Source organism: Syngnathus leptorhynchus, chromosome 1 (assembly GCF_054491065.1).
Source record: "Syngnathus leptorhynchus isolate UIUO chromosome 1, UIUO_Slep, whole genome shotgun sequence".
Classification (NCBI taxonomy): domain Eukaryota; kingdom Metazoa; phylum Chordata; class Actinopteri; order Syngnathiformes; family Syngnathidae; genus Syngnathus; species Syngnathus leptorhynchus.
The window spans coordinates 1,194,102-1,213,951 of record NC_141195.1 but is presented as its reverse complement, the minus strand read 5'-3'; the positions used below and the strand labels follow the sequence as shown (position 1 = coordinate 1,213,951).

Sequence of the window (19,850 nt, the reverse complement as noted above, 5' to 3'; positions counted from 1 at the left end):
TTTACATTTGGTAAGCATTGCTGGGCAGCTCGGTAACGCATTGGTTAGCATATCCCCCTAATAGTAGGGTGTGGGTTCGATTCCACCTCCGGCCCTCCCTGTGTGGAGTTTGCATGTTCTCCCTGTGCCCGCGTGAGTTTTCTACGGGCACTCGTTTCCTCCCACATCCTAAAAACATGCATGGTAGGCCGATTGAGCACTCCAAATTGCCCCTGAGTGTGAGTGCGAGTGCAGATGGTTGTTTGTCTCTTTGTGCCCTGCGATTGGCTGCTAACTGGTTCAGGGTGTCCATCGCCTATGACTGCTGCGATAGGCTCCAGCACGCCCATGACCCCCGTGGGGACAAGCGGTATAGAAAATGGATGGAGGGTAGTCAAAGCTTGATGCATTTGTATTCATCATGCAATACAGTAATCCCTCGTTTTTTGCTGGGGTTACATTCTGAAAAGAACCCGTGATAGGCGAAAACTGTGAAGTAGAAACCTTTATTTTTTTTTACCATTATTATACATGTATAACATCGAAACCAAAGACCAAAACCTGTTTTCAGGCCCAATCATTTGTTTGACAAAGAGAAGTAAACGCTTTCTTACGAATAACTACAGTTTAATAATAATTTTAGTCATCAATACGAAGTGCGTACTGTATAGTAGGACGAACTGTGACTCACATGTATTTAACTGCGCCTCTGACTGTGCCGCTGCGACCTGACTCCCCTATGTAGTGTCTTTTTTTAAGCTATAACACAATGCACTGTGAAAAAAATCCGTGAAGCAGCAAGGCCATGAAAGGTGGACAGCAATATAGTATTAATACTGAATGATTTTCTCAAACAGGTTTCATATTTATTAATTGTAAAGAAATAAAGAAAACTTTATTGTGTTTACAAGTTTAATTCCAAAGTACAAAGTAAGAAAAACGTAAGGTGAATGTGATTAGCATAGCATAACAAGAAACAAAAGTGAATACATGAAATATTAGCGCGGTGCACATGCTCACATCATGTGATCGTGCCCCCCCTCCACCCAATAGTACATGTTGGGATGTAATCAGACAAAGACAGCACTTCACCGCCAGAAGGCCAAATATGCATGAGGTATTTGGGGATTGCAATGATATGCTGCAATAACGTCATACACTTTCAGTGTGCAGGTGGAGGTGATTGTAGTGTACATACAAGTGTACACACCGGAGCACCGTGTGGATATCAGATATATAATAGTCAATAAACGTATATTAATATAGATATAAATAAACTCATCAAATGCCACCCACCACCATTCATTTGCACCCATGGAATGTGAAGCTAAGACTGCATACAGACACACACACATACACGTGTGTTGGTACTAATCAATAGGGCAGCCGTGTGTCCCCACAGCACCGCCGACTGACAGAATCTTGTTGAAAGGAGTCGGGCGACCATTGATAGTCACATGATGGATGCAGCCGTGGAAAGCGGGGAGGCCTGGTGATGCGGTGATCCCATCTGATGGACAGGATGAGGAGTGCAAAGTGTTATGACAACAGTTTAAGGCTAGAGTAGATGATTTGTTTCCAAGTTTGATTGATTAACAGAGGACACTGTACAGTACTAACCGGGAACGTCTCCGATGTATACTACTTCTCTGACCCCTGCTGAGCGGCCATGTTTGGGTCCGGTGCCACTCTGACTCTCTGCATCTACATGGAGTTTCAGGACGTTCTTCTTCTTTACCACTGAAGACCAACAGCGTGGCATGAGCCATCAAAGGGAACGTGATGGTGGGGGGAATCTCGGTTGCGTCACTGACCTGCAATGGTGTGCCAACGTCCATTGCAGAGTGCCTCTTCTGGGACCAACAACAACAAGGCATCACCTTTACCGCTGTTCATGGACAGCATCACCTAAACACATTACACAACAGGCAAAGTTTACATTACAGGTTCTAAAACAGCCTGGCCTCACTCTGGCCTTCATTGCTTCTCTATTACAGCAGGCACCAATCAATTGTGCTAGACTTCACTGTACACTCGCAGTTCACACGGTTCTGCCACAAGATTTCAAGAGTTTAGGCCACTGGCAATTCAAAATATTAAGCGCAGTTGCATAACGTGATGCAACAAATTACACCCGATTAAATGCGCAGAAGCTTTTACACAGATGAAAAATCTATTTCTAGGTTTGTCAGCAAAAGACAGCCAGTCGCTGCCAAGACACACTGTATATACAGTATACATATGCTGTTTTACAACAATACTTTAACACATTTACAATTTCATGTTCACTGATAACAAAATAAAATAGTAATATTTGTGGTAAAACTTTTATTGAGTAGCGTGCACCTTGTTGGGTCCTTTCAATTGAATGAGACCTCACTCTTACTTAGTGAGGTCACTGCCACCTCAGCCTGCATTATAGAACCAAGTTGGACAAGCTTCTAAGGGACTATCCCATTCCAAAAGCGTTATAGGAAAGTGACCATAGGGCAGAACCAGGGCGTTTTGTGGTATAACTGGTACTACGGAATCATTTGCGTGTTATTGTGAGACATGGGGAGAAAATATGATGCAGTGTCACCTCTCCTCTGCGCAGTGTCAAGATCAGATGCTGGCCTGATGTCCTCCCAGCATGCAACAGCAACCCAGAATCGGACAACGGACGGACTTCCAGTCGGATCTCCAGGTCGCCACCCAGAGCTAGCAGCTCATCTGAAGGAAGTTCAGGGATTTCACATCGCAATCACACAATGCAACAAACAACAGTGAGAAGATGGTTGCTCACCTACGACCACATGTCCTCCCTTGCCTGTGAAGAACGCACCGGGCTGCAGAGGCTTCTGGAAACAGGGTACCACACCCTGGCTGTGGGCGGGGAGTCCCACAGGCCTCTCATTCATGATCAGCTGACGAACGCAGCCAACAAAGCCAGGCAAGGCAGGAGACGATGGAGATTGCGGCGGAACTCCTCCCACATAGAACGGTGCACTGATGCGTGTGCGGTCTCCTGCAGGAATCTTCCTGGACTGAGCACCAACGCCATCCACAATCATATTGATCTTGTCCTTGTCACGCTTAATGAACACCTGAGAACACAGCCAAACCGCCATCTTAAGTTTCATTGTACCGCGTCACGTGACCTCATTTCATTGACCTCACCGTGTGCCAGTATTTGTCATCCATCCTGGTGCGGCTGCGCAGGCTGACCTTCCTCTCCTTTCCCAGTGACAGCAGCAAATGACCCTCCGACACACCCAAAGACAGGATGCCACCCGATGCGTAGAGGATCAAACCTTCCGATGAATTGATCCTCACAGCTAGGGAGATGTGAGGCCTGCGCACAGAACACCCCTTATTAACATGGAAAAATTATTTGAACATTAATACAGTAACTATAAAGATTTGTAGGGCTTGCTACTTTGCTTTACTGTGTAATGGAAATGTTGCAAGCGGACTTCTTGCACAAACTCACCAAGACCCTGAATGCCAGACTTCCACACCATGCTGGTGACTCATCCAGTAACAAGAAATCACCAGAGAATGCCAACGTTTTACTTTAACGTGTGTTTGCAAACCCGCAATAAGGAAACTTACATTGTCACGTAAATGCTTTCCCTGACTACTGGTTGTGTTTTCAAACTACCCTGAACCAAACATTATGTCATTTTTCCAGCTTTGAAGATGCAAGGACCTGATAAAAATTCCCTCCTCCCAGCAAGGGTCAATCCCAACCATCTTGACACCAAGACTGTAGCTGTGTCACCTCTCTGTGAACTGTAGCTACAAATTCTATGCCGTTTTACCCAGGAAATGCTTATTGAAATGCAATATATTGGCAGATGTTGATAGTTACCTGAATGTTGTCAGTCACTTAAATGTTATACAGAGGCTGAGATCAACTGGAGTCAAATTCCCTGTTCTGCATGCACAAACTTGGTCAAGAAAGCTGATTCTGATTTATCCGAGTCTGAACAAGCTTTTATTTTAAAAAATGGAAACATCTCGTGACGTGAACAAAACATAACCTTACTCAAGTTATTTTGCTGGCATGATGTTATGAGGACACTGCGATTAAAGTTGCATAGGTGTTCGTATACAGAATTTCACCATGAAACTAAGGGTTGAAGTGTGTGTTGGGAGTGTGGTGTGTGTTCTTTCTATTCTTCGTTTTACGAGTATGTTCAGTAAAGTTCTTTTGTGACACACCTGCATCTCCTTTCATTTTGGCACCACAATACAATTGTTTTTAAGCTGGTTGTATAATTTGATTTTGTTGAATTTATCCGCCAAACCACAAAGTCTTGTCACGCTGGGTCACGGGGGCACGTCAACCGGCCAGCAAGGCAAGAGCAGAGCAGAGCCATGACACTTTTACACTTTAAAAATGTTTAAAGTGATTGCGTGGGGCCGCGTCAGCCGGCCAGCATGGCAAGAGCAGAGAGGACCCGTGACACGTTTACACTTTAAAATGTTTAAAAAAGTGTTTAAAATACAATAAAGTGTTTAAAAGTACAATAAAGTGTTTTAAAATACAGGTCTTGTGCGGATACCTTTGCGCTGGGCCGCGGGGCCGCATCAGCCGGCCAGCACGCAAGAGCAGAGAGGAGCCTGACATGTTTACACTTCATAAAAGGTTCGTAAAAGTCTTGTGTGGCAATTGTAACAATATATTTACTCTTATTTTTAAATGTTTTTATTTAAATAAGAATGTTTCAGAAGGTCAGTTTGACTTTAAAATATTAAAAAAAAAATGTTTAAAAATACAAAAAAAGTGTTTAAAAAAAGTGTTTAAAACTATAATAAAGGTTCAGTTTTGTGTGGACATTGAGACAATATATTTACACTTATTTATTTTCTTTTTAATTTGAATAAATAAGAATGTTTCTGAAATTATCTTCATTAAATGAAGGATTACTGTATATACACACACACACACACACACACACAAACGAACACACACACACACACACACACACACACACACACACAAACCCCCTTCACACGCTTCATACAATAATCACATTCACACACCCAAAGACTCACTCATGTACACTACACACACACCTGCTCTCACATCCAGACTAGTGCCCAGTTTGCCTGTATGCTCCGATGAGCTGAGTTGTTGGCTCGTTGAACTCTTGTTTTGTTAAATAAAGAGCCGTTTACCAAACCCACGTCTTTCCTGGTACTTTGTTAACGCTACAATATAGTTATATACTAGATCTGTGCGGCGCGCGCGCGGCGTTGTTGACATAAAGGACGAGGAATTTGATCGATGGATTTAATGATTAGGAGTGACACAGATGGTTTGATAATATTGTTGTAATATGATAGTTATTTGAAATATAGTTTATATATCGTTATATGGGTCTGTGGAATAATTAGAAATGCAACTTACAACGGGTCCGATGTCAGCATATGTGGCGCATACACGGCATCGTTTACATAAAGCTCGATCGATGGATTTAATGAATTGGAGTGACACAGATGGTTTGATAAACGTGTTATGTATGTAATAATTACTTGAATAACTCTGAATGTTACGTCAGGCCCGTTCTCAGCTCCTCGTTTGTGTATATGTCACGTTAGCATACCGTATCATTTAGCCTGTTGTTGCTGGTTCATGTCTATTTTGGGTGTTGGATTTTGACAAATAAATTTGCCCCAAAAGTGCGACTTATACTCCGGTGCAACTTATATATGTTTTTTTTCACTTTATTGTGCATTTTATGGCTGGTGCGACTTATACTCCGGAGTGACTTATAGTCCGAAAATTACGGTCATACTTATTTGAATAACTCTGAATGTTACCTCAGGCCCGTTCTCAGCTCCTCGTTTGTGTATATGTCACGTTAGCATACCGTATCGTTTAGCCTGTTGTTGCTGGTTCATGTCTGTTTTGGGTGTTGGATTTTGACAAATAAATTTGCCCCTTATATAGGTTTTTTTTTTTTTTACTTTATTGTGTATTTTATGGCTGGTGCGACTTATACTCCGGAGCGACTTATACTCCGAAAATTACGGTAATACTTATTTGAATGACTCTGAATGTTACGTCAGGCTCGTTCTCAGCTCCTCGTTCGTGTATGTGTCACGTTTGCATACCGTATCGTTTAGCCTGTTGTTGCTGTTTTTGGTGTTGGATTTTGACAAATAAAAGTGCGACTTATATTTCGGTGTGACTTATATGTTTTCTTTCACTTTATTGTGCATTTTATGGCTGGTGCGACTTGTACTACGGAGCGACTTATAGTCAGAAAATTACGGTATGTATGTATATGTGTGTGTGTTTGCACACAGGGCATGTGATGCGTCAGTGCAGTAGTTTTGGAGTAGTAGTGGCTGTAGTTTGTGCATGCTGTATGCTGCCTCTGCTTGCCACTTTTCTGCTTTCAGCTACCTGCAGTGCCACTCTCGGGTACAAGTCCAGAAAGCATCAGGACTGGTTTGATGAGAATGACACAGAGATAGAACAGCTCATCTCCAAGAAAAGGGAAACCTTTCGTGTCTGGCAAAATGACATCACCTGCAACGCAAAGAGACATGCTCACTCCAGAGCCAAGGCTGACGTCCAGAACCGGGTGAGACAGATTAAAAACTCCTGGTGGACTGAAAGGGCACAGGAAATCCAGAGTCTGGCAGACTCTGGTGACACCAGAGGCATTTTCAGCGCTACTAAGGCTGTCTACGGCCCAAGCCATCGCGGCCAAAACCCCCTACGCTCTAAAGACGGGCAGGAGCTGTTGAAGGACAATGAGTCCATAAACAACCAGTGGAGAGAGCACTTTCAGGAACTCCTCAACCGTGACAGCACAACTCGGTCAGATTTCCTAAGTCACATCCCTCAGAGTCCCATCAGGGAAGACATGGGTGAACCTCCCACTTTAGCAGAGGTCCAAGATGCCATCAGGATCCTGAAGAACAACAAGGCCTCTGGGCCAGATGGGATCCCAGCTGTGGTCCTAAAGGAAGGTGGACCAGAGCTCCAGTGCCACCTCCATTTCCTCTTTCTGAAGGTCTGGGAAAAAGTACTCCCCTCGGAGCATAGGGACGCTCTGATAGTGACCATTTTCAAGAAAGGGGACAAAGCGGATTGTGGGAAGTATAGGGGCATCTCGCTCCTTTCAACAGTTGGCAAAGTACTTGCTCGTGTTCTTGCCAATCGCTTACTGCAACTGTCTGAGGAAGTTCTCCCAGAATCGCAGTGCGGTTTTCGACCATCTAGAGCAGGGGTGGGCAATTATTTTTTCCATGGGGCCACATGAGAAACTGAAAATATTGTGGAGGGCCGGCCAAAAGGCTGAACTCAATTCTTCTTATTATTAATTGCATTTCTTTATAAAAAGCAGTAAATAACATTATTTTTGACAACCTGGTAAGAGTATATATCATAATTAAGTAATGAAAAAGTGAGTTTTCCTTGCAAAAAATGTCATTTATTCAATCAAATTTTCCCAAAACAATGGTAAACAAAATGTGAACGTTTTTTACTATCTGTGACATTTATCCAATAAACTTAGATGCAGGCAATCAGGTAATCAATATCTCTGAAGAAAAGCATGTAATTAAATAATTAAATCACTAAAACAACATAATAAAAACACACTAAACATGCAAATAAAAATAACCACACTACAATTAAAATCATGCACAACTCAACCATAAAAACATGCTTTAAAACTTCTACCTTCTTACATTTTTAAATTCTTTTTTCTTGTTCAGTGAGAGAAATCTAGTCTCTGCTGTGCTTTAACGAGTGCATCGAAGTGAGGTTGCATGTCTGAGGTGGAGATGCGAAGCACAGCTGACAGATGATCGCCAGTGAGAGAGAATCTATGCCTGCATTTTGCAAACTTCATAATTGAAAACGTCTCAACATCAGTCACGTTGTTATATTTCTCCACGTGTTTCGTCTCGTAATGCCGACTCAAATTGTAGTCTTTAAACACTGCTCCCCGCAAACTAAACACACGGCTTTACCTCCGACTTCAGTAAATAAATACTTAGCAGTCCAGTTTTTGTTGAAAACCCTGCATTCGGCATCTACCTTTTTTTAGCAGCGGGCATTTCTGAGGGCTTGTGACTTGCTAGCGACAATGATCCAATCATGCGCACGTCTCGCACGCCTTGATATACGTATTGGGTCATCATGTACGTAAATAAAAAACAACTTCAAAATAAAAGCAACGCAGCTTCAGTCCATGCATCAAGTAAAATAAGAAAATATGTTTATTTTGTAATTTCCAATGAACCTTACACGGGCCAGTCAAAGTCAACCAAAGGGCCGTATGTGGCCCGCGGGCTGTACAATGCCCAGGTCTGATCTAGAGGCACTGCAGACATCATTTTTACAGCACGACAACTCCAGGAGAAATGTCGTGAGCATAAACAGTCTTTGTTCATGGCTTTTATACACCAGACAAAGGCCTTTGACACGGTGGATCGCCAGGCCCTCTGGAGCATCCTTCTGAGGTATGGTTGCCCAGATAAATACGTCAGAATACTGCGATTATTACATGACGAAATGGCAGCCACAGTGCTCAACAACAGCTCCTTGACTGAGCCTTTCACAGTAGAGACAGGGGTCAAACAGGGATGCATCATTGCACCCACCCTGTTCTCTATCTTCATTGGCGCCATACTCCATCTCATTGACGAAGAACTACCACACGGAATCCCAATTAGGTACAGAACTGATGGCAGGCTCTTCAATCTTAACAGGTTCAAAGCCAAAACCAAGATCAGAATCACCACGGTCGTGGAGCTCCAGTATGCAGATGATAATGCCATTGCAGCACACTCTGCAGAAGACCTCCAGGGCATCCTGAACTCCTTCGCTAAGGCATACAAAGCCCTGGGTCTGACCGTGAACATCAAGAAGACCCAGGTGCTACATCAACCCCCACCCAACCAGCCATCTAGTCCGCCCATCATAAATGTAGACAACACTGCACTTGAATATGTTCACCACTTCCCCTACCTCGGCAGCCTTCTCTCCTCCAAAGCGGACATTGACTCTGACTCGCCTGAGCTATGCCAGTGGGGCGTATGCCAGACTCCGGAAAAGAGTCTTTGAAGACAGAGACCTTCGGGTTGGCACCAAGCTCCTGGTTTACAAAGCTGTGGTTCTCCCCACCTTTCTTTATGGGGCAGAATCATGGACAACCTACAGCAGACATCTAAGAGCTCTTGAACAACACCACCAGTGAACCTTGAGGAAAATACTCAGGATCACCCTACTCCCTCAGTGCGTGCCTTCAAGAAATAAAATCCTGGTTCACCTCAAACTTCCTTAAACTAAACAGCGACAAAACTGAGGTAGTCCTCATAGGTTCCAAAGCTTCTCTCAACAAACAACCCTGTTTTACACTCACCATTGACACCTTCTCGGTTTCCCCTTCCCCTCAGGCAAAGAGTCTGGGTGTCGTCCTTGATCGCACCCTATCATTCAGCACCCACATAAACAACACTATCCGTTCTGCCTATTTTCACCTCCGTAACATTAATCGCCTCCGTTCATCACTCCCCCCATCCAGTGCTGCTATCCTAGTCCAATCTCTTGATACCTCTCGCTTAGATTATTGCAACTCCATCCTTTTTGGTCTCTCTCACAAACTCCTCCATAAATTGCAACTGGTCCAGAATGCTACGGCTCGCATTGTCACCGGAACCCCTGTCTACCATCATATCACTCCTGTTCTACACCAACTCCACACATTCAAGGCCATCCATAACCTTGCTCCTCCTCCATACCTGTCAGACCTCCTTCATGTACACTTTCCTACCCGCTCCCTCAGGTCTGCCTCCAGTACCACCCTCACTGTCCCCTCATTTCATCTGTCAACTATGGGGGCCAGAGCCTCCAGTTGCTCTGCCCCTCGCCTCTGGAATTCCCTCCCCCTGGACATCAGAAACATTGACTCCATCGAACCGTTCAAATCTCACCTCAAAACCCACCTGTTTAGGCAGGCATTTGTCTAATTTTATTACTCTGCTGCAGATGTTTTTTGCTTTTAGACTTCTTTTCTTTTAATTGTGTCTATTTTATGTGTTTGGCAACCTTGAGTGCCGTGAAAAGGCGCCATACAAAAAAAAAAGGATTATTATTATGATTATTATTATTATTATTATTATTCACCTTCACCTTCATCTTCTTCCGGTTATCCGGGGTCGGGTCGCGGGGGCAGCAGCTTTAGGAGGGACTCCCAGACCTCCCTCTCCCCAGCCACTTCCTCCAGCTCATCCCGGGGGATCCCAAGGCGTTCCCAGGCCAGCCGAGAGACGTAGTCTCTCCAGCGCGTCCTGGGTCGACCCCGGGGTCTCCTACCGGTGGGACATGCCCGGAACACCTCCCCAGGGAGGCGTCCAGGAGGCATCCTGATGAGATGCCCGAGCCACCTCAACTGGCTCCTCTCAACGTGGAGGAGCAGCGGCTCTACTCCGAGTCTCTCCCGGATGACCGAGCTTCTCACCCTATCTCTGAGGGAGAGCCCGGACACCCTGCGGAGGAAACTCATTTCGGCCGCTTGTATCCTGGATCTCGTTCTTTCGGTCACGACCCATAGCTCGTGACCATAGGTGAGGGCAGGAGCGTAGATCGACCGGTAAATCGAGAGCTTTGCCATTTGGCTCAGCTCTCTCTTCACCACGACGGACCGGTACAGAGTCCGCATTACTGCCGCATTATTATTATTAACTACGGATATGAGTTAATATAGCCACAGTGTTTGCGACATAGAGACAGACAGCAGTTCAGTCTAACTGCATAGCCTGTCAACATAGGCAGCCGTGTGATTACGCAATGCTCAGAGGAGGTAAGGCAGGAAGTTGCCTGCTCTGAGCGACTCGGCTTCGGTTCCAACATAACTATGAAAATATTGAAATTGAAAGGAAAATGACTTTATAATAAAAACAATTGAATTAGTTTTTTCCCATTTTCATGATGGCAGGGGAGGCACGGTCCCTGCTATATATATATATATATATATATATATATATATATATATATATATATATATATATACACACACACACATATATATGTATATATATACACATATATATGTATATATATATGAGTGAAATGAAAAAAAATACAAACCTAAACTAATAATACATGAAATTACATAAAATACATTACATACATAATAAATTATGAATTGTTATAAATACACCGAGTTCACACTCACTTGGAGCTCAGGGAAGCAGGAACTGAGTCGAAGCGTTGGTAGCTTAGCAATGACCCGCTAAATTGTAGAGCTCCCACTTCCTGCTCCAACAGCACCCCTTGGCATGACTCCCTGGTGTTGCGACTGCGTGACCCGGACAACTTCTTGTTTTTCCCCTAAAAGAGTACACATAATGTGTTGCTTGTGTATGTATATTCTGCAGTGTTTTCCAACCACTGGAGCCAAGGCATCCATGTTATATTCATTCAATCAAAATCTTATGGCAAACCATCAAGGGAAAAAACAAACTCAGGAGCGACCTATATGTGAAATTATTCACAAATTTTAAAATTAAAAAATCCATGATGTAGTGAAACCGCGATAAACGAACCGCGATGTGGCAAGGGATTACTGTAATTTGAACTGCAACTGATGTCAGCGGCGCGGCGCACACGCGGCGTTGTTTACATAAAGGACAAAGGATTCGATAACTGGATTTAATGACTTGGAGTGACAGATATTGTTTGATAAAATTGTTTATAATTATATGGGCCTGTGGAATAATTTGAACTGCAACTGACGACGAGTCCGACGTCAGCGGCGAATCGCACATGCGGCGTTGTTTACATAAAGGACAAAGATTTTGATCGATGGATTTAATGATTTGGAGTGACACAGATGGTTTGATAATATTGTTGTTTATATAATAGGAATTTGACATATACTTTACATATCATTATATGGGCCTGTGGAATAATTTGAACTGCAACTGACGACGAGGCCGACGTCAGCGGTGTACACACGGCATTGTTTACATAAAGGACGATCGATGGATTTAATGATTTGGAGTGACACAGATGGTTTGATAAAGGTGTTATTTATGTTATAGTTATTTGGATAACTGTTAATGTTACGTCAGGCCCGTTCTCAGCTCTTTGTTGAAGTCCCAATGATCATCGTCACACACACATCTGGGTGTGGTGAAATTTGTCCTCTGCATTTAACCCATCCCCATGTGATTTTGATCCATACCCTGAGGGAGAGGGGAGCAGTGAGCAGCAGCGATGCCACACTCGGGAACCATTTGGTGATCTAACCCCCCAATTCCAAACCTCAATGCTGAGTGCCAAGCAGGGAGGCAATGGGTCCCATTTTTATAGTCTTTGGTATGAACCGGCCGGGGTTTGAACCAGTCTCAGGGTGGATACTCTACTACTAGGCCACTGAGCTGCAAAAGCTGAGCTGTTTGTGTTTATGTCACGTTAGCATACCGTTTCGTTAGCCTGTTGTTGCTCGTTCATTTCTGTTCTTGGTGTTGGATTTTGTCGAATAAATTTCCCCCTAAATGCGACTTATACTCCGGTGCGAGATATATGTTTTTTTGCACTTTATTGTGCATTTTATGGCTGATGCGACGTATATTCCGGAGCAACTTTTAGTCCAAAAAATACGGTAATCATTATTTCAGCATTAATAGTCACTGAAATAATAATTATCTTACCTAATAGATAAAAAGCAAACTCGAACTAAATAAAGCATAATTTGGGACCAGGAACAGGCATGTCTGCATACATACCTTAGGTCTGCTGTTGTGTTTGGCTGGCATGGACAGAATCTGCTGAGGCTTTGCGGCAGCGGGACAGTCAAGCGGAACATTGATGTTATCTCTGACCTTCAGCAGATTCACCACCATCTGAGGACTAGTCTCCCTGATGACAAACACATTTAACAGCTGGACTTTTTGTGTGTCTCAAACATCAAACATCTTGGCATCCTCATTACTATTCTATTCATACTGCAGTCGAAGCGTCACAATTACATCACTGTAGCAAATGTAATACTGATAATATAAAGTATTTTCTGGATTATAAAATGCTGGTGTTTTTCATAGTTTGGCCGAGTGGGGGGTGGCTGGGTGGGCGGCGACATATACTCAGGAGCGACTTATGTGTGAAATTATGAGCACATCATATTATTTCATATGTTATTTTCACATTAAACCGCATGAGGGCATAATAATAATTGGAACTGCAATCGACAATGAGTCTGACATAAGCCACGTAGAAGACGAAGCGCTGCATCTTCTACTTCCGGAATTACCGGAGTAGTTTATAAGTGGCACCGATGATGATCTTGTTGGATTTAATGAGTTGGAGTGACATGGATAGTTTGATAAACTTATTAGCAGGTTATTTGAATAACTCTTAACGGACTCATAATGACCTATTTTGTTTTTAAAATAATTTTCTTGTGTATCTGGAGTATACAGGAGTGCAGAAAAGTGTAATATGTCCCTCAAGGTGCTGCAGATAAACAGTTATGATCGTTTTGGGGGCCTATTTTTTACTCTGTTCAGATTTCTCAATTTTTTATGTTTTTTTTATCGATTACATCACACCCAGGGCGGCTCGGTGGAGCACTGGTTGGCACGACCGCCTCACAGTTAGGAGGGTGCGGGTTCAATTCCACCTCCGCCCCTCCCTGTGTGGAGTTTGCATGTTCTCCCCGGGCCTGCGTGGGCACTCTGGTTTCCTCCCACATCCCAAAAACATGCTTGATTGAGCACTCCAAATTGTCCCTAGGTGTGAGTGCGAATGGTTGTTCGTCTCTGTGTGCCCTGCGATTGGTTGGCAACCAGTTCAGGGTGTCCCCCGCCTACTGCCCGATGACTGCTGGGATAGGCTCCAGCATGCCCGCGACCCCCGTGGGGACAAGTGGTTCAGATAATGGATGGATGGACATCACACCCGTTGGGGTGGGAGGAACCAAACAAAGTCATGGGTGTTGCCAAACGGAAATATGAGTAATAAACATGGTGGATTCGCAAATCCGCCGATGTGGAGAGATCAAAATGTTCCATTGGATACATCAATCCACACAAATCAAATACACAAATAATTGTATGCCATACAACAATCCCATCAAATTCGAAGCATTTATTGAGGTATGATAGTCCTTAGTGACAACAACAGGTGGAAAATCCTGTTTCAGTTATCCATGACGCACAGGTCGGAACGGTATTGACACGCGAGTGCGCGTAATCTTATGCAAAAAAAAAAACCCAAAGTGTCCTGTCTCCCTCCTCCAGTGGGCAAGGTAAAAAAATAGTCTATATTTCGTTAAATTAATAACATAACAAGGTCTGTTCAAATGGAATTAAATTAAAGGCATTTTAAAAGTAAGACGTTTATTGTAATATAATAATAATTAAAATAGTAGGGACCCCCCTCCCAAAAAAAAGCAATGGCCCACGATGCCATTGGCTGAATTTTTTATTGGCCCGCGTTCAAAAGTAATTGCCGACCCCTGATGTACCATATGAAGAATACTGTACATGTATTCTGTTTGAGGCAGTCCAACAAAATCCCGGACAATGAAATGGAACAGAGTGGGAATTCTATTGAATTGTACATTGTTCTTAATGTACAGTATGAAGAATATTTTACATGTATTCTGTTTGAGGCAGTCCAACAAAATCCCGGACAATTTTAAAATTCCCCCTGGATATTTTTTTAAGGCTCAAAAGTCAGAAAAAGAGGACGTCTGGTCACCCTACCTTGGTTAAAATAAACTACAAATATTTTGATCAGAAAGGGAGGCGCACATCTTGCGGCCTGGTGGGCGTGAAGTAACTAATTTGCATTGAAAGAGACAACACCAAAACGGCTTGCTCTGAGCCGCATGTCAGAACAAGTAGAAAAGAGGGACCTGTGATGGTATAAAAACGAGGAATTCAGACAAAAGCATCACTATTCCACTTTATATAGACCATAACTAAATGAGTAACACATCAAATAGTAGAATTTATTACTGATATTTGGGCTTTAATTTGTTACATCAGGCACGTTCTCAGTTCCTTGTTTATGTAATGTTAGCATACCATACCTTCAACCTGTTGTTGCCTATTCTATTTTTATTTGAAATTGCCTTTCAAGATGATAGGTATGTTCTTAGTGTTCGATTTTACCAAATAAACTTTTCCCAAAAATGCGACTTGTATGTCTTTTTCTTCTTTATGATGCATACCAGGAGGCTTGGTGGCGCACTGGGTAGCAGGACTGCCTCACAGTTAGGAGGGTGCAGGTTCGAATCCACCTCCGGCACTCCCTGTGTGGAGTTTGCATGTTTTCCCCATGTCCGCGTGGGTTTTCTCCGGGCACGGGTTTCTTCCCACATCCCAAAAACATGCTTGGTAGGCCGATTGAAGACTCTAAGTTTCTGCCTTTAGACGTGACTCAAAAGTGCTGTGGCTGTTAAGCGTCGGTGAAAAAAAAAAATAAACGATGCGCCTGAGACATATACTTTCATATATATATCGGACTATAAATTGTTTTTTTTTTTCATAGTTTGGTGGGGCGGCGACCTATACTCAGGAGCGACTTATATGTGATTTTTTTCACAAATTTTCAAAATAAAAGAATCTGCGATATAGTGAAACCGCGATAAACGAACCGCGATGTAGCAAGGGATTACTGTCATTTAAACTGTAAGTGTTGTCACCGGCACCGCATGGCGGTTGTTTACATAAAGTTCAAGGATTCGATCACGGGATGACGAAGATGACGAAGGGCCCCACGTACTACCGGCATCATTAGCGGCTTGTTTGTAAGTGACACGGAGGACGAAGAGTTTGAAGGATTTAATGATTTGGAGTGACACAGAAGGTTTGAAAAACTATTATGGCTTTTACGCACGCCCGAGCCTTCTCGACGGGAGCTCTTTTTCACCTCCGTGGATGGAAGTCGGGGGCCGGCGCTCGGCCGGGTGGCTGTCCGGGGACAGTGGATAGGGCTCGGACATGGCTTTTATGCACGCCCGGTCCTATTCTATGGAGCTTTCTTCCACCTCCGTGGCTGGAAGCTCAGTAGTTGTTGGCTCGTTGAACTCTTGTTTTGTTAAATAAAGAGCCGTTTACTAAACCCACGTCTTTCTTGGTAGTTTGTAAATGCTACAATATAGTTCTATACTAGATCTGTGCGGAGCGCGCGCAGCGTTGTTGACATAGAGGACGAGGAATTTGATCGATGGATTTAATGATTAGGAGTGACACAGATGGTTTGATAAAATTGTTGCTATATAAACCCACATCTTTCCTGGTACTTTGTTAACTCTACAATATAGTTACATACTAGATCTCTGCGGCGCACGTGCGGCTTTGTTGACATAAAGAACGAGGAATTTGAACGATGGATTTAATTATTTAGAGTTACACAGATGGTTTGATAATATTGTTGTTATATAAACCCACGTCTTTCCTGGTACTTTGTTAACACTACAATATAGTTATATACTAGATCTCTCCAGCATACGCGCGGCGTTGTTGACATGAAAGACGAGAAATTTGATCGATGGATTTAATGATTTGGAGTGACAAAGATGGTTTGATAATATTGTTGTTATATAAACCCACGTCTTTCCTGGTACTTTGTTAACGCTACAATATAGTTATAAACTAGATCTGTGCGGTGCACGCGCGGCATTGTTGACATAAAGGACGAGGAATTTGATCGATGGATTTAATGATTTGGAGTGACACAGATGGTTTGATAATATTGTTGTAATATGATAGTTATTTGAAATATACTTTATATATCGTTAGTATATGGGTCTGTGGAATAATTAGAAATGCAACTTACAACGGGTCCGACATCAGCATATATGTATTATTTATGTAATACATACTTGAATAACTCTGAATGTTACGTCAGGCCCGTTCTCAGCTCCTCGTCTGTGTATATGTCACGTTAGCATACCGTATCGTTTTGCCTTTTGTTGCCGGTTCATGTCTGTTCTTGGTGTTGGATTTTGACAAATACATTTGCCCCAAAAGTGCGACTTATACTCTGATGCAACTTATATATGTTTTTTTTCACTTTCTAGTTCATTTTATGGCTGGTGCGACTTGTACTTCGGAGCGACTTATACTCCGAAGATTACGGTACAAACAAACGTGATAGATGGCCAACTTTAAGACCAGCCTAACCAGCGAGATAAATAGTGCGTGTCGCGAGCACTGTGTGGCTTAAAACTAGCCACTATTGTAATGCCACATCCATGTTGCGAGCGTTGTCTGTCACAACAGCGACTCTGTGATTTGGCTGAGAAAGTTGCAAATCAGTGACATCTGCTATATTCACCTGGTGTGGGTCTCATAAAGCCAAAATAAACTAGATTTTGTACTGTTTAAGGATGGGAAATCTTGTGGCGTTCTAATCCCGCAAAATCTTGAGCTCTCGTCCTATACTTAATAATTATTATTAGCATTAGTAGTGGTAGTACGAGTGCTCTAGAGTTTAGGATTACCAAATGTCATTTTAAACTTCTTTGCAACAGGGGTTCCCTAAAATGTTTTTTTCCCCAAGCGTTTACTCTCACCTCCTGATGAAAACATTGCTCATACATCCTGTCAGGTTGCTTAAACTCTGATCGGGCATGCCCCCCAAGAAGGTGCGGCCCTCCAAGATGGCCACCGAGCCACTTTTCCTGGTGTCCAGCCAGACAGCCTCCTTGGACTTCTCCAGCACATCATTCATGTAAACACGCACACTGAGGAGGATGTGAGTAGAGAATGCATAGAAGTTAGCGCACCTATGAAGTGAACTCCCTCTATCTGCCAATATAGTATACAGTATAGATACCCGTTGATGTTGTTGTAGATGGCCACGTAATGAATGTTGTTATCGTTGTATGTCTTCTGTGTCTTCACTTCGGTGTTGCCTGCTCTCACCACCACATAACCTTCATGCAGAAACACCTGACAAATGCCATCCTGAACAAGGAGATGTGCCCACACAGAAACACAGAGGCACACACACACACACACACACACACACACACACACACACACACACACACACACACACACACACACGACCAGATACACACGCACAGTTAAGGCCATAAAAACATGCACCAGCAAACAGGAAGTGCACGTGGCGTCACCTTGTCGTGATGGAAAAACATGAGTCCGTCCTTGTGCTCAGTCCTAAAGCTGAAACTGGCATAGAAATTGCTCCTAAATCCAGGAACATTGCTCAGCTCCATGTCCAGGTAGCTCTGACCCGAGAAGTGAGCCTCACGAGCCACCTGCGCAAAACATATTTCTTTTCACTCATGTGGCAGCCACTTAGTTAGCCTCAGCATTTATGTAAGTCACAACTCCCTTCAAGGTCTGACTACTATAATCCTATAGTGTTAAATTAAACTTGCTTCTAAGCCCAGAAACATTGCTCAGCTGAAAGTCCAGGTAGCTCTGACCCGAGAAGTGAGACTCACGAGCCACCTGCACATAACATATATATTTTTTCACTAATGTTGTAATTGTTATGTTACCGTGCAGCGCCACTCACTTAGCCTCACCGTTTAAGTCACACCTATCCTGCAAGGTCTGACTACCATGACCCTATAGTGTTAAGCTGTATGGAATAACGATGCCACTAAATCTAATATTGATATTGTGGTGCATTGCATTGCTATCCGGGGGCTATGTCACATAAATTCTGAGTGTGGAGCTGGAAGTGCATGTGTCACATGCTTGTATTATTGCTGTGGATGTGGAATAACTGACTGGGTAATGGGTCCTAAAATACATATATCTCCAGTCTAGACTGTCCACAATCAAACGCGTATCCGGAGATATTCACAAATCTTTACTTTAGCTGGAGTTTGCAGGAACCTTTGGTTTCTTAACCCATCCATCAATTTTCTGTACCGCTTTGTCCCCACGGGGGTCGCGGGCGTGCTCGAGCCTATCCCAGCCGTCATCGGGCAGTCGGCGGGGGACACCCTGAACTGGTTGCCAACCAATCGCAGGGCACACAGAGACGAACAACCATCCACACTCGCACTCACACCCAGGGAAAATTTGGAGTGCTCAATCGGCCTACCAAGCGTGTTTGGGGATGTGGGAGGAAACCAGAGTGCCCGGAGAAAGCCCCCGCGGTCACGGGGAGAACATGCAAACTCCACACAGGGAGGGCCGGAGGTAGGCTCGAACCTGCACCCTCGTAACTGTGAGGCGGTCGAGTGCTCCACCGAGCTGCCCCGGGTGTGACGTAACAGTGTTTGTTATACTTTGTTAGAAAAGAAGTTGTTATCATAAAAGACTTCAAAAAATATATTTACAGTACTGTACCTTGTTATAAAAAGTTGTTAAAATAATAAAAGAGTCCTAAAATCATATTTACAGGATGTATACTTTAGCTACAGCTCCATATACATCTACAAAATGCGCATAGCGCTGTTATGGTAACTTGTGACCAATAGAGGTCCCTGTTTAACCAAGGTTAACAACAGAACGTCACGTCTACATATGTTACGCACATGTATAATATTTATATTTTCAATCTTTATACAATATTTTCTGTGTTATTTATACTATTAATGTATTACTTACATGTCTGAAACTATATTATTTAATGTTCTAATAACATGTATTTAAATGGTTTCATATACATTTACTGACTTACAAAAAATGTACAGATAAGAGGGTGACCCTACTTTGTGGATTTCACTTATTGCGGGGTGGCTTTGAACCAATTATCAGCGATAAACGAGGGATTACTGTTTATTGTGTCACGTCTCGTCCCCAGCCGTTCCACTAAGCGTCTGTTGTCATGGTTTCTGTCTGTGTGCTCACCCCTCTCCTCCTGTGTGCCCATGATTAGTTTGATTATTCTCACCTGCCTCTTGTTACCTGTTTTG

General features: G+C 43.3%; 1 protein-coding gene across 6 annotated transcripts in view; it reads right to left on the bottom strand.

Annotated features, from left to right (window-relative positions):
- Nucleotides 1-488: 488 nt before the first annotated feature.
- The window catches only part of lama5 (laminin, alpha 5), a 237,792-nt gene continuing 218,430 nt past the window's right edge, over nucleotides 489-19,850 (bottom strand). For 5 of the 6 annotated variants that reach the window (XM_085923196.1, XM_085923231.1, XM_085923184.1 and 2 more), the window contains 11 exons: nucleotides 18,090-18,233; nucleotides 17,786-17,916; nucleotides 17,523-17,693; nucleotides 12,724-12,856; nucleotides 11,169-11,323; nucleotides 3,139-3,313; nucleotides 2,765-3,065; nucleotides 2,561-2,691; nucleotides 1,794-1,887; nucleotides 1,600-1,719; nucleotides 489-1,489 (listed from right to left, as the gene is read on the bottom strand). In XM_085923196.1, the coding sequence (XP_085779322.1) occupies nucleotides 1,350-1,489; nucleotides 1,600-1,719; nucleotides 1,794-1,887; nucleotides 2,561-2,691; nucleotides 2,765-3,065; nucleotides 3,139-3,313; nucleotides 11,169-11,323; nucleotides 12,724-12,856; nucleotides 17,523-17,693; nucleotides 17,786-17,916; nucleotides 18,090-18,233 (1,695 nt within the window). In that variant the 3' untranslated portion in view covers nucleotides 489-1,349. Of the gene's footprint in view, nucleotides 1,490-1,599; nucleotides 1,720-1,793; nucleotides 1,888-2,560; nucleotides 2,692-2,764; nucleotides 3,066-3,138; nucleotides 3,314-11,168; nucleotides 11,324-12,722; nucleotides 12,857-17,522; nucleotides 17,694-17,785; nucleotides 17,917-18,089; nucleotides 18,234-19,850 lie in introns of those variants that run through there. The other variant, XM_085923214.1, reaches the window with a different exon arrangement.